Genomic DNA, 15,661 nt, shown 5'->3' with positions numbered 1-15,661 from the left:
CATACTTCAGGAACGAATGATAGGGAGATATAGACTGACCTTACAAGATGAGAAAGAAAATAGAATGGGGAAGTTTGTCACGAAGTACCCCTTTAGGGCCTGCCTGACTGTAACGAACGAAACGGTCGAGCGGCTCTCCAACTCGCCCTTTCTTTCTTCCCCTCAAATTGCTAACCAGAAGGTAAGGAAGGTGTTATGCCTAGCCTGGTCCAGGTAGGCAAAAGTAATATAGCGCCTAGCCTGGTATGCCTGGCTGGTAGGTGGGGGTGCCTATGTTTGGTTAGGTAGGATACCAGGTGAAAATGAGAAGGGTCGGGTGAAATGGATTACGATATGACGAGAATCTCATATAAGAGGTATAGCGAAGTGAACCTTTCAGGATATGTCATTTCGAATGGGTCTGGGATTATCTGGCTGGCATGGATCCGAAAGCATCGTGAAACGTCTTCGATTGAGAGACTGACCCCAGGAATGGCATTTTTTTCCCAAATAACGGCCGGCTACTTAGGGGTGGTTGGTTACATCGGCAGTGCGGCATCATCGGTTTTGGGACTTGCAGCACAGGTGAATCAGCAATTGGTATCTTGCTCGGGGTCAGTAGGTATGCGACTGGTGTCGGATCGACATCGACATTGGGATATGGGGTATGGCTCGGTAGCGTGTGGGTAGACCGGAAATTCGGATCGGGATGCGCTACGTTTTCGAGATGGCTGTAGCTGTGGGTGAACGGGAATTGATATCTCAACATCGGGGTAGCAGCAGGTACGAGTTGGGTGTAGCTATCTTCGGTTGTATGGCATCGATGGATCGAGATCATTGTGACATGGTCGTTGACGTTGGGCATCGATATCGGTATGCGGCGTTGGGATCGGGTCAGCATTGGTATTTGTTGCTCGGCTTTGGGCTTTAGCGTGTGTATCGGATTGATTGGAAATGGGTGAATCGGGAATTGGTACTGCGTGTGTTCGATCGACTTCGTGGTTTCGGTGCTTTCGGTAATGGTATCTAATCTATTTGTGCTAAGCTGTGCTCGTTCGGTTGTTCTCGGTGGTTTGTGTAGTCTTATCCGCGCTGGCTGTGCTTTCGGATGGAACTTAATATCTTTTTATGACCTGCAGATTGTTCTGTTTGGCCGCCTAGCTCCTCACCTACTGGTTAGCTGCCTGTTGTTCCAGATTGGCCTGTCTATTACGGTTCCGCCACCCTCATAAGCGGTATATTATTCGCTGTTAACAGACAATGGGCCTCCTGCGCGCTGATGATGGTAGGGGATCCAGCGGAAGCACTTGCAGCAGTGCTAGCTGCGGATTTAGTTCAAGATCCTATAGATCCAAAGTAACCACCTCGTCCAGCTTCTTTCCAAGCATCCCTGTTCTTAGCCTTTGTAATAGCCTAGGTCGAATAAAAGCACAGCGCCCGTAATAAAGGTAAAAAACCGCCCTAGATAATCGATTGCACACCCCATCCATCCCAAAAGCCATCTTATATATGTCGCTAATAGCTAATAGAACAGGACAAGGTCCGTCTTCGTTAAGCTTTAGTGGACCGCATTCAGTATTCGAGCGGGACTTTAGGGCGCGATACTCTCCATCTCCGGTCCGTCCCCTATCCATAAAACTGCTGCTTCAATGGATTCAACTGCATTAGGCTTTGTCGGAACATCTTATCTGGGAACAGATCCTAATGTCGGAACATGGAGGGATGCAAGTAAGGAAGCTGGAACTGGTGAACCGGTGAGAGAGCGAGGCTAAGAAAGAGCAAGAGCTAGTTTCTTAAGGTCCCGGAGGGGCTTGCGCTTCTGAGGGCAAGGAAATAAAAAGTGAGTAAGGCTGTAGTTGGGCTAGAGCCTGAACCGGGTGTAGCCTTTGCCAGTATGGAGCCGGGGACCGGTGCCTGGGACCGATGTTTGCCTAGGAAAGCACCCCGATTAGATTTTAATTATTTCAATTTTTGTTTACTTTAGTTTTTGTTTAGATTTTAACTTCAAGTTTTGTTTTAAAAATATAACAATAAAAAATTCATAACAAAATTATAAAACTTTAAAAAAGCATAAAAAATAATTTTTAGGCTTTTTTCTTATTTTTGTTCTATAGTTTAGATTTTAGATTTAAAGTTTCATTTATTTAGACTTTAGTTAGCCTAGTCTTGTTTTATTTGAAAACATAAAAATATTTTGGAAATATTTTGCCAGATTCAGTCTTGGCTCAGGGATTTATTACGTTTTATCTTTTCTGCTGAGGCTAAAATTTTGATGTGGGAATTAATATTTATCATTTTTTTTAAACATGCTTAAATGATCATGAATGTGATATCTGGTTAGTATTTGAAATTACGTGGTTGTTTAAAGCATCTAATTTTATTTTTTTCCCCGAAATTTTAATTGCTGGAGCATCATTAAGGCATTGTGAATTTACTGGATATCTTGCATTGCTCGGGTTATTTGATGATAAATGTTTGTTTTACATGGTTCATATTTCTGCAACATTTAATTATTCAGTCATCAACTCTATAAGGCACTGGTCTATTTACTTAGTAAAATCATTTTAGTGCTTGTTTCCTCGTGTCTCCCAACCCAACTGTTTCACAGTTGGTCATTCATTTTCCCATAGGGTCTACCCCTCTTCGCCGCGGGAGACAGGCTTAAACGGAGAGATCGGGGATCAAAGTGACAGCCCCCGGTCTGAGCGTTGTCATGACAATCTGTGTGACAACACAAGGGACAACTAACATGCAACAACAAGCATGCTAGGGACAACAAGCATGCTAGGGACAACAAGCAAGCAAGATGCAACCAACACATAGGTCAGTATGGCAACATGGTGCAGCAATGGCACATAATGCAGTACAGTGATGGGTACAGTCATGATTAATGAAGCATGATGTGATGCAGCATAGTGATGATGGGTGCAGCATGGTGTAGCACGGTGAGGTGCAGCATGAGGACGAAATGCAACACAACGATAGGTGAAGGAGTCACCTTGGAGAATCAGTTGAAGCAACACGTCTTCAACTGATGTCATGTATCATCTTCTTAGAAATGATCTATGCTTTTATCTAGATAAGTCAAAGTGTTGACTTCTGTTGTAAACGTACTATCTCTCTCTCTCTGTGCTGAACTATTGAAGAACATATAAGAAGAATTGATCAAGGGTTTCCCCACATTGGGGTTTGTCCCTGGCTAGTGCCACATCTTGTGTCCTCTTGTCTTGCCTTGTCTTTTGCGATTTATGTTTATGTTCTATTTGCAGTTTACTTTAATGATGATGTGATTGCTAATCTGGAAAATATTGGTAGTCATGTCACAGTGGGTAGGGTCAAACATTGGGAACTTTAATATTGTGCACATATTTAGTAAACAAACTATTCAGCTTGATGGTGTTTTAAACATAATATTATATGCACTTGGCATTGATGAACATGGATCTTCCATCTCGAGTTGTTTATTTGCAAATGACAACAATCTCTATATTCGTGTTGTGACAACGTGTGTGTATCATGTGGACAGTGAATCTTATAAGGAGTCTAGTCACGTACCATTACTCTATGAAGTTGGAGAAGAATTATTAACCTGCTGTCAGGATGCATTGATAAGGATACATGTTGTTGATGAATTTAAGGCAGAATCAACTCGTGAGATACGCGCTCTGATTGAGCCAGGCAAAATCAAAACAACGTTACCTACCAAAAATATTTCAGAACCACAATTTTTCCCTTCTGAGTCTCCAAACCAATCGGAAGCCCGAAAGCCAGACTTTAGACAAGGTTTTGTGTACTTAGAGGAATTGTTGTGTGTTGATTCTGTGTTTGACGCCAAAATTCAAACGACCCTATCTAAGCTTGATCATGATAACTACGAAGAAGATTGGTCTGTTGCCTCTTCCTACATTGCTATGGATGTAAACCCTTATTTCTTCTTAGACCATTTTGAATTGGAAGAAGCACGATTGACCCATTTCTTACAGAGATTCCCTTTAGCGACAAGACTTTGGTATATCGAATAGTCAACTTGCATGGGGACACGACCATACTAAGTCGAAACGCTGTATTGACATGACTGTACACATCCTTACAATTTTTATGGGATAACAAAATAAACCAAATTTAACAAAAGGTCACCTTTATAATGTGATTATAAAGTAATTCTATAAAATTATAAAGTTACCTTATAATATGTATTATATAGTTACTTTTCCTTCATATATATATATATATATATATATAAGAGAAATGGATAAAACCCTATTCCAAGATAATACTACAAACATATTACACATGTTGAAAGTTCAATAATACCACCTACACATGCCGAAATGACATGGGCAAGTGAAGAAATTGTCAACAATTAAGCTTTGAGGACAAAGCTTTTTGAAGAGAGGGCCAATGTACGAATATAAATTATATAAAATAAAATGAATACAAATAAATGTAAATAATAAATAATCAAAGTAATGATTATTTTAATAGTCATTAATTAAATGAAAAGGCATGTCTAAATGACATCCCTAGTCATAAAAAGACACTTGCCTAGGTATATAAGCATGCTCTCATTATAACATTCAACGATCCTTGTTCTATCATATTACCAATTAAATTTTATTTATGATACATTTGTGTATTTTTATATTCAAAATACAAGCTACAATATTTGTTGCTATAGTCACCATGTCCAAGATTTCAAAAGCAACAACAGGTGCTTCATCTTAAGTTCCCTAGCCGCCATCTACTTCACTATGACCACATGGAGGCCCATGCAATTTTGCAAGAAGTGGGGACGTTTTTTGGAAGTGAAGCTTCAGAAGCGTCATTTTCCAAAAATTGTTAGAAGCGAAGAGTCTATATATATATATATATACACACACACACACACACACTAGAAAAACATCCAAAATACCAAAATTAGTTGTAGAAGATATGAAAACATGCATATTTGTACATAAATCAAGATAGATATGGCATCCATTGTACATCAATTATTAACTATTTGAGCATCAACCATCTAGAATCTAGATTCCTCTCCTCTTGTCTAGCCTTTGCCTCTACTTCAATTCTCTTAGGATATTAGTCAACATTGCCCAATTTTGATCAAAGGGCTTAATCCAAGCCTTATAATATGGTAGAAAAAGCTTAACATGCCTGATCAATTATTTTGACTTGAGTGAAGAGTACATTTTTTCCAAGGCCATGACAAAAGAGTTCAACAATCAACGCCACCAACACTAGGGTACATATAAGGCTTGGTGCTCTTGACTAAATGCCAACCACATACCCTCATACAAGATATAATCTAATGAAATGCCCCAATCTCATTGATCTTGAAATCCTGAAAATTGTTAAGTCTGCGGAATTTTGAATGGGATATGAAATTCTATTTTCTCCATTTGAACTCTGATGAGGTTGGGACCACTCTCAAACATCTTGAGTCGTTTCATGGTAATGTTAAAAATTTAAGTAAAATGATGAAAATGTTAAAAATTTAAGTAAAATGATGAAAATGAAAGATAAAAGGGGGCACCTTGGGAGTGTCCGGGAAGCATAGTTCCTCATGTAACAGTTCAAAAATTCCAAAATGAAAAAAAAAGCCCCATGGAACCATGTGAGCAGTTTTCAGAACCGTGGAGAAACCATAGTGCAGGCCTGTAGAACCGTGTTGGAACCACAGTTTGGGCCTATGGAACCACGGTTCAAAACCTTTACTGTTCTGAAAGTCTAGGAACTGTGAAGAAAAGGGCAAACTATGGTTCCGGCCAAGGATTGCCGACGGAACTGTTCGGGATGCAAATCTGCCTCCTGAATTGGCAGGGGGGGGGGAATGGTTCCTGCAACATTGGGCCCATGTAGTGGTCGTGTTCGTGTAAGGAGATAATAGTAGATAGATTCACTACATTATTTTTCATAGTCTATAGATGATAGATTAGACTTCAGTTTTTTGAATTTGAACTTTTCAGTCTTCCTACTTCAATGTGTAGATGGCCTATGTTCTAAACATTACTGTTTGGTGATGTTGGTTAGTTGCTAGATAATCTATTTTAATGTTTTAATTGTCTACTTTCTATTATATACTCAGAAATTTGATACTTTCTACTTTCTACTATCTATGATATGCTTAAAAATTTGATGTTTGTTTGTAATCGCTAGAATCTAGATGGTTGATGCTTGGATAATTAATTATCAATTTACTATGGATGCAATTCATATCTTGATTTTTGTACAAACATGCATGTTGTCATATATGCTACAACTAATTTGGTATTCTGGATGTTTTTTTTGAATACACACACATACACACATAGATTTGTCCGTGTTCTCAGGATGCTTCATTTCTGAATTTTTTTTGAAATGACACTTCCGACACTTGGATCCTCAAAAATGTGCCCACTTCATCCCACCTCGTGCAACACTAGTTTGAAGAGTGATTGCTTGAGCATCAAGATAACCCATCTTGGGTGATGTTTTGGGCATTGGTGGTTCTATACACCCACATGTAAAGGAGCTTGGAGGTTGATGGATGACAGATTTGAAGGCATATGGAAGAAGTTATGTTGTTGAAGGGCCTTTGGAGGCTAGATGCTTCACCAACAACCCTTCATTTGAGGAAAGAATCAGTTGTGAAAGTCTTGTGCCCCTAGATTTTGTACGTGGCATTATAAGCACCATTTTTCATTAATTTAGATTAATTAATTTGTAGAGTGGGACTTTGTCTCCTCTTGAGGCTAATTTAATGGATTTTTAGCTTAGAAATTATTATTTCGTTACAAGGGAAGCTGAACATATCCTTTATAAATAGAGGTGCACTTCCTCTCATTTTCTCATGGAGTTTTGGGGGAGAAATCCCATAGCAATCTGAAATTTTTGTGATTTTTCCTTGTAAAAAATGTCTTTGGATATTTCAAGTGAGCAAATTGTGTTAGGGAAGATATGTTTTGCATGGATGAACTTTCTTTGGATTGCTGAAGTGATGCTTGGATGAATATTGCAATTTTATTGTGAAAGGTACCTTTCATTTTGCTATAATTGTTGAATTAGGGTTTCTGAGCCTTCTTAATAGATGCTACATCTCTTATGAACTCTATTTTCTTCATATGCAAAATTTGTCATCAAGTATCCATCAAGGAAACTAAATTGCATTCCTTGACCTTAAGTCTTCTACTTTGGAAAGTCGCTAAGGTTAGATTGAGATGCTATTCTTCTCTTTTCCCCCCTCCATCCAAGGTCTTTAGCCCTTGACGCACTCCTTGTCTGACTCCATATGCCCTAAAATTCACTGATAATCCAAGACATTAACCTTCATTCTCCATGACTTTAAATATTTTGTAAGTCATTAAATTCAAAGTACCATGTGTTTGGAATCTATTTGAGCATCTCCAAGGGCTATCTTGAGCCGTAGGTTCTTTGACTCTGCCACTGCATTTCACCTGAAGCCCTACATTATTGATGATTGTTATAGGGTGTCTATATAGCTAGATCCTTGGAGGGTATTTAGCCTAGGAATCCTTGGGTTAATCTTTGAGACCTGCTGGGGGGAGCCTCTCTTGTGGGAATAACATTTTCCCTTAAAACAATAGGGGAATTCGCTACTAAGGTGAACAGTTGTGGTGTATCCCATTGTTGACAAGGATCTAATAAGGCCTAGCACTAGGGTGTTAGATTTTGTGGTAACAGACCACATAAATGCTTATGCCAACTTTGGTCACCTAAATTGTAATAAAATAATGTTGACTAGGTCAGATCTTGGGCTATCACATAGTGTTACAATAAAGGAGATGCTTAGCGTAAATGACCACATGTGAATGCTACCATCATTCCAACAAATGTGAAACACCACACTTGGAGAAATATGCTTTGAACATCTATATACCCAGTAGGCAGGGAGTTTGGGATAGCATATGAGGTTAAGGTGTTTTGGACATGAAGGACATTTATTTTTGGCATGATATGCTTTTTCTTAATTTGCAAATTCCCAACTGAATTGCATGGCAAATTCATATGTGAGATGAGGATTTTTGGGTTGGAAAAGTATTTATCTTTTGGCATGTTAGAATTTTTGTGAATATCTGAATTTCATACTGTGAATCCCTTCTCATTTGGACTCAGATTTGGTTTGAGACTTCGTAGAAAATAGGTTGAATGAATCGAATCCACATTGTGCTGAATATTCGATTAAATTGAATTTGTAACCAAATTTTTGTGGAGAAAGGGTGAGTTCAGCTAAATTCTGCTACGATGGTTTGCTCCTATTTTTTTAATTACTCCTACATAATGTCCTACAAATTTTTAACTACAAGTAAAATAATGATATTATCCAACATGGTGCTTTGCTTCCATTTACAATTTTACTATCTTCCTGTCTATCAATGTGAGTATTTGGGTTTTATATATTTACTGAAATTAAAGAAAATTCATGCTTCTGTTTGTAATTTTGAGGGGATCTCAATGTTATGTATTTTTTGTTCCTTACATAGTATTTATAAATATTAAATACAGTAATTCAAATGACATGGTTTCACTTTCCTTATAGGAGCAAAGCTGCAAGAGCAAGAAAAATACTCGCAAAGATGGCTGCTAGAAAGGAAGAACGGAAGGCTGCAGCCTTGGCTGCGGGTATTGAGTGGCAGAGTGATTCAGATGAAGAAATTCCGGTATGAATGCTATTATAAGAAATGCTTGATGGATCCTGTCAAGATTCATGTAATGATAAATTGTGGCCCAAGTTATACTACAGAATATTTAGTTTAAATAGAAATAGAGGGAATCAACACGTGTAATAGCTTTCTTGACAGTAAGTGGAACTAATTATATTTTCTAACAGGAGCCTGTGGTAAAGGAGACTCCTTTACCTGACCTGCTCAAGGATGAGGAACATTATCAATTACTTATTGAGGTATGTTGTCATGTGGCTCCCCCCCCCTCAACGTGTCAGTTGAAATTCTAGTAGAAAATCCAAATGATTCTGACAGGTGAAGGATCTGTCTAGGTATTTTCTGATATTCAATGTGTAAATTTGTGATAAAGACAATGGAATTATTCCAGAATATCTATTGCAGTGTAATTGAATGGAAATGGGGTTGAGGTTCCATATTGTTCTAAATATAGGCTTCACCATGATTAACAAAGTTTAGTGTGAACTGTTTATTCAATGTTTGCTGCAAGCACTAGTTAATGGAAGAGTGCAATAGCTGATAAATTTAATATGCTATTGTGGCATACCGTATGATTTGTTTTCAAATTATGTGTGTTGTTTATGTTATGACTGAATGTTTGGATTCTGCTTGTAGTCTGTTCGTAGTAAGCATTGTGATCTGCTTAAGAATCTGTTACACTTTATGCATAATTATTTTTAAAATTTTTCACTCTCTAACTACATATAGAGGGCTGTAAAGAATAAACAAATGGTAATTCCTTTAAACATATATACGTTGTACCTTCTAACTTTGATAGTCTTTTGCTTCATTTTATTCTCAACATTTTGTTTCTCAGGTTATTCTATCGTACTGCTAAGGTGTTGCACCCTATCCTCAACACCGACATAAGGCTATCTTCATCACATGAATTGCCATGCGATATCCAAATAGTTCATCATCAATATTATACCTTATAACTGAGAATTTGTTGGTTGATGTAGCTTGGACAAGTGTTCTAGCCTCAAGTGGTGTTAGTGAGGCTAGGAACACGAGCAGAAAATATCTCCAAGCCCAAGTTATTCTTTTGAATGAAAATGTCTTAATTAAATTAATTAGTCAGTTTTAATTATTTTCCTAGTTTTAACTTAGGGAACTAGATAAATTAATTAGTAATAATTGAGACATGGTTGATTTTCCTCTATAGACTTATAGAAACATTTCTAAGCGATCTTAGCCATCGATTAGATCATTTCAGATCTAGATCTTCGCTGTTGATTTCTCAATGAGAGATTATACAGGAGATCGATAAGCAACCTTGGAGATTATGATCATGGTTATTGGTGTTTGACACCAACAAGGGTTTTAGTAGTAGTTGAAGCAGTATATATTTTGTGGGATTTTCTTTCATTAGTATTCGTCCAATTTTTGATATTTGGAGGAATTCTCCCAGAGTTCTTCTGCAGACAGGAAGGTTGAGTTATTGAGGCAGTGAGGGTTCTAGGAGGACCATGTTTGCTGTGAGAGAGGCAAAGATTCCTTGTGGAGGCCGTACAAGATTGCCAAGAGGGTCATACGAGTTGCTAGAAGAGCTGAGAGGTTGATTTTGCAGGCCGTGAGAATCAAAGGGTCTAGGAGCCACATGTGTAGGGCCGTTCAGGTCGTATTTGCCAGGGTGAGGCCCAATCAGGTTGCAGAGGGAGGCCATAAGCTTTCCAGGGGTTAGATTGACTTATGGAAGTGACAAATATTTTGTTGTAGCTTTGCCAGGGTTTGGTAGGAAATATTGTAATATTTATCAATTGTAGAATTTGTTGGAGATAGTAATAAAACCCTTAGATCTGAAGAATTGGTTTTCCCTCCGGGATATTCCCAGGGATGTGTTGTCTAGTAATATTGGTGTCCATTTTGTGATTGGCTTTCTCAAGTTTCCACTGTTTATCTTTGATGAATATTGCAATCGTGTTTTTATTCAGTATTTGTAGTAAAATAATTTTGCTCAGAATTAAATACATTGGATAAATATTAGTTGATTGCAATAAGCGATATTTTTATCGATTTTTCAAATGGTATTAGAGCAGATCTGAAGTGTCGAGGTTTACTGGAGTAGATCAACACAGGGGCTTGGAAAAGGAAGCCAAGGGTTTAATACCTAGATCGATTTCTTCAGTTTGTTTTAGATTTACTTGGAGGAATTTTACCAGTGTTATACTTTGCAATAGAGGCCGAGATTTTTAGTTAGGCCGTGAGGGTTTATGGAGGGTTGTGTTGCCTAGATCTAGTTGCACGTGTGGGGTGTTGAGGCCGTGTTGATGGTTGAAATACTCCAGTAGGGTCGAGAGGGTGAGGCCAAGTCTTTTTGAGGAGGTTGAGACTTCCAGAGACAAGGTTATGAGGCCAGGTTGCTAGCCAATGACTGCGCGTGTGGGCCATATTGTTTTCTAGGAGATCCAAAAATTCCCAGAGAAGCCGAGAACACTTGCAGAGGGAGACAATGGGGTTTTCCAAGTATTTTTGTTAGTTGGTAGAAGAGATATTTATTTTTATTTCTTTCTTGAGGCAATTAGTAACGACTTTAGCAGGATTGAGGGACCACAATAAGTTGGAAGGTGCATCTAACTTTGGTGTTTGGTAAATTTGGTGCCTTCTTATTTTGGAAGAGCATGGGATAAAGGAGTTTGCTATGACACATATTGCTATAACAACAGATCCTATCATGTTGCACGAGTACCAAAATGATGATGCCAAGGCTAGGAGCATTATTCTAGATGGGGTGAATGACCACTTTGTTCCACTTTTGGCCGAAGAAAATAAGACCAAGAAGATGTGGGATGTGATCAACAAACTTTTCCAAGATAAAAATATGAATCGGAAAATGGTCCTAAGAGAAAAGCTTAGAAGCACCAAACAAAATAAGGGAGAGAATGTTGCTAGTTATCTCACCCACATCGGGACAATCACATATGAGCTAGTACCCATTGGAGAGAAGGTTAACAACGAAGAGCTTGTGAAAACAACCCTGAATGGGTTTCAGAAGCAGTGGGATGTTTTCGTGCAAGTGGTTGGTGGAAGATATGATTTGTTGAAATTTCTAACTCTGACATGTCAGAAATTCCTTCTGCATTATCTGGTTTGTTTCACCTACTTGTTTATTCCATTAACAAGTTATTTATACATATAAATATTGAAAATAAACACAAATGCAGCCTTAAATCATATACAGATCAACAACTGAAATACTAAACAAACACACAAGGGACACCATTATTTTTGGAAAATTGTCCCAGGAAAAACCCAATGTGGGAAAACTGGTGCAGCAGTTATGAGGGTTTTATTATTATGCAGATTTCTTGAGTACAAATAGGGTGCCAAACTGGATCACCTAGCAACGATTTTTACACCGCAGTAATACCTCTTCTCGGAGACAGATATTCATCAAGTCTGCCCCACGAAAATCCTTTCGATGCTTCTCCAAGGCTCAGCATCAGCCCTACTAGCCTCAACGTAGGTCTAGAACCCTCTACGTCAGCCTTCTGCCTCTTTGTGTTAGCTCTTTGGCGTTCTGCGTCACCCATGCAGGGCCCTTAGCCTCTACGTAGTCTCTCGTTGCCTTTGCATGGCTCCCGCCGTCTCTCTGTAGCTCTGGCTGCCTCTGCGTAGCTCTGGCTACCTTTGCGTCAACCCCTCTGGTCACTGCACTGACCCTCAAGCACTATCTCTGCCTCTCTGCTATGTATTCATTGCCCCTCGCTGCAACAGATCACTTGTTCGAATTTTCTCAGCAAACCTTACTCCAGAAAATCGAACTGATTGATCAATTTGTTGTAGCTCCAACTGACCCTCAAGCCTCCTCTTATACTTTTCTTGTTGAGTCTTCAACTGTCGGGATTAAGTCTCTAATCAATGACTAAGATTAGATTTGGCTTGATCCATGTCATTTAGAACCTTCTCACCCAGTTTAATATTAATACCCATTAATATTTTAATTTTCCTAAGTTTAGGCTTAGGAACCCCATTAAAAATATTAATTATTTTAATATCTCTCTAACCGGGTGGAATTTCCCCAAACCATTTTTGGGTTTTGGAAATCTCATGTGCTTTAGCCTCTCCAATTTTCATGGCTAGAGCACATCCGATGTTACAACAAATCAGCTCTCCCTCTTAGCGAGGAATGTGCTCTAGTAATGCTCCACCACTGAACATCACACTGATCCTCCAACACCAATACCTGTGCTGATGTTGGGCCGGCTACCCTACATCCACTGCACTGCTGCTTCTTGTACTACTACCCATGGCTCTGCCACTGCCACTGCTACATTTGTACTACAACTCCCTCTCAACATGCTGCCCATGCTGCCCATAGCACTGCCACTACTAACTGCTGCACTGCAACTCAATTACCGAGAAGTAAGTAACTGATCTACCCAAATACTGACATCCTTGTCAGTCCGGAAGCCTCTTGATGCTGAAGCTACCTCTGCTGCTATCCTGTGCTCCCTTTGTTGCCTTTGCGCTGCTGCAAACACTTTTGTGCCTCTCGCATTGCTGCAACTACCTCTGTGCCTCTCGCACTGTTGCTAACACCTCTGTGCCTCTCACACTGCTGCAACCTCCACTGCGCTGCTACAAACCTCTGCACTCTAGCACCGCCTCGTCGCTCCATCGCATCTTGCTTCCACCAACATCTATCATCCTACTACTATCATTCAGGGCTCCCGTAGCTGGATATGATCCAAGAGTTTGGGCACCTGAAGGATCCTGCCCCTCATCTTCTGCAGTACTCCTGACTACAACTCGATGTCAGCCCACCTCTTCTCTAGAGGTGCATGAGCACTCATGGCATAGTCGTCATCAGTCTTGACTTCTTTCTTTGCTTTAGCCAGAGTTGTCTTGGATTCAGAAGCCTCTTCCTTGTTCTTCTTCCTCCTCTTTCTTGGTTCAAAGTCCTTTGCTGCTACTCCCCGCCTTGGTCAACCGTCTGATCTCTTCTTGGCAAAGAGCTGCCCACATCTCTTCCCATCTTGGAAGACTAGCTCTGCCCAAAATGCCTTGGATAAATGTTTCCCACTTCTCGAAGACTGCATTCAGGGTAGTCCTCACCATGAACTCCTAATCCAATGTGGCCCCTATGGAAGTAAGTTGGTCCCGAATCTCCTACAATCTGAGGAGGTATAGATCTATCTGCTCCCCCTTTTGCATCTGATACGACCGCAACTGATTCTCTAATAGCATCTTCTACTGCACGGAAGTGCTCTGATACAATGTCGTCAAAGTATCCCGCATCTCCCTTGCCATGTTCTTTTCGGCAATATGTGGTACAACATGATCCTTGACCCCATCAAGGATTATGCACTTCGCCCTCACCATTGCATCCTCATACTTCTCATTATCATTTGGGTCGACTGGGATAGCCACAGTTCTCATGGCGAAGCCCTTGATGCGATGTCTATCCAGGATTGACAGGATCCTGGCTTTCCAGATGACAAAGTTGGAAGCCCTGTCCAACCTGTCCTGATCCCTCAGTCCGTTCATTGCCATCTCTGCTCTACTTTTGGACTCCCTCTGAGATTCGACTTCCCTCCTGGAAATCTCCCTCTAAGTCCTGATTTCCCCGTTGGAAATCTTCCCGCCAAATGTTGAACCACTCCTCTCCAATCCTCTTTGCAAGTGCACTCATATCTGGATTTCTTGCCTAGAAATCCGTCATGGCCACGACTCCTACCTTGGTTTTGTCCTGTTAGGTACTATTCTGGTTTAACATAAACAACACCCCACCAGCTCCACAATTTGCCCACAACTTCCTAGGCCCTGGCAACTAAAGAAACTGAGCCTTCCAGCTCTGCACAATCCCAACGAAGGCTGAATCACTCCTCTTGCTAACTGCGTCAAGCCTACCTGGCTGAGTAGGATGACGTGGCTCTTCGTGAGCCTCTTCTGCTTCTCTCTGCCTCTGCGTTGGCCCTCTCTTTGGCTCGAAATGATGACACAGGCCCTTTGTGTCACTCCTTCTCTACTGCCTCCTGCTTAGGAGCATCTCTGTCTCTCGGGATAGTTGCTACTACTGCAAATTTCTGATATCGATGCCTTCAGTCCTCCCGTGATTTGCAACGTTGTGATACCATGTTGAAATTTGTAAGTCTGACACGTCAGAAATTCCTACTGCATTATCTGGTTTATTTCACCTACTTGTTTATTCCATTAACAAGTTATTTATACATATAAATCTTGAAAATAAACACAAATGCAACCTTAACTCATATACAAATTAGCAAATGAAATTCTAGACAAACACACAAGGGACACCGTTATTTTTGGACAATTGTCCCTAGAAAACCCAATGCAGGAAAACCGATGCAATAGTTCTGAGGGTTTTATTTTTATGCAGATTTCTTGAGTACAACTATGGTGCCAAACTGGCTCACCCAATAGAGTTTTTTACACGTTAGTAATACGTCTTCTCGAAGACAGATATTCAGCGAGTATGCCCCACGAAAATACTTCCGGCTTTACGTCAACCCTACTAGCCTCAACGTAGCTCTAGAACCCTCTGTGTCAGCCTTCTGCCTCTCTGTGTCAGCTCTTTGGCCTTCTGCGTCACCCACGCAGGCCCCTTAGCCTCTGTACAGTCTCTAGTTGCCTCTACGTGGCTCCTGCTGCCTCTGTGTAGCTCTGGCTGCCTCTGCGTAGCTCTGACTGCCTCTGCGTCAGCCTCTTTGGTCACTGCGCTGACCCTCAGGCACTATCTCTGCCTCTCTGCTATGTATTCACTGCCCCTCGTTGCAACAGATCACTTGTTCAAATTTTCTCAGCAAAGCCTGCTCCAGAAAATCGAACTAATTAATCAATCTTGGTGTATTGCCAATTGACCCTCAAGCCTCCTCTTATACTTCTCCTGTTGAGTCTTCAACGGGCGAGATTAAGTCTCTAATCAACGACTAAGATTAGATTTGGCTTGATCCATGTCATTTAGAACCTTCTCACCCAGTTTTATATTAAAATTTAATACCCATTAATATTTTAATTTTTCTAAGTGTAGACTTAGGAAC

General features: G+C 40.1%; 1 protein-coding gene across 2 annotated transcripts in view; it reads left to right on the top strand.

Moving 5' to 3' along the window:
- LOC149169799 (tetratricopeptide repeat (TPR)-containing protein) overlaps window positions 1-15,661 on the top strand; it is a 437,974-nt gene that overhangs the window by 260,191 nt on the left and 162,122 nt on the right. For both annotated transcript variants that reach the window (XM_089428816.1, XM_089428817.1), the window contains exons 12-13: window positions 8,516-8,636; window positions 8,807-8,878. In XM_089428816.1, coding sequence (XP_089284942.1) covers window positions 8,516-8,636; window positions 8,807-8,878 — 193 coding nt within the window. The remainder of the gene's footprint in view (window positions 1-8,515; window positions 8,637-8,806; window positions 8,879-15,661) is intronic.

This window comes from Pinus tabuliformis, chromosome 4_2 (assembly GCF_031772625.1).
Source record: "Pinus tabuliformis cultivar Carrire ecotype Pingquan chromosome 4_2, CPIR1, whole genome shotgun sequence".
In the NCBI taxonomy this organism is placed as follows: Eukaryota; Viridiplantae; Streptophyta; class Pinopsida; order Pinales; family Pinaceae; genus Pinus; species Pinus tabuliformis.
Note: the sequence above shows the minus strand (reverse complement) of the source record. Positions and strands in the feature narration are given on the sequence as shown.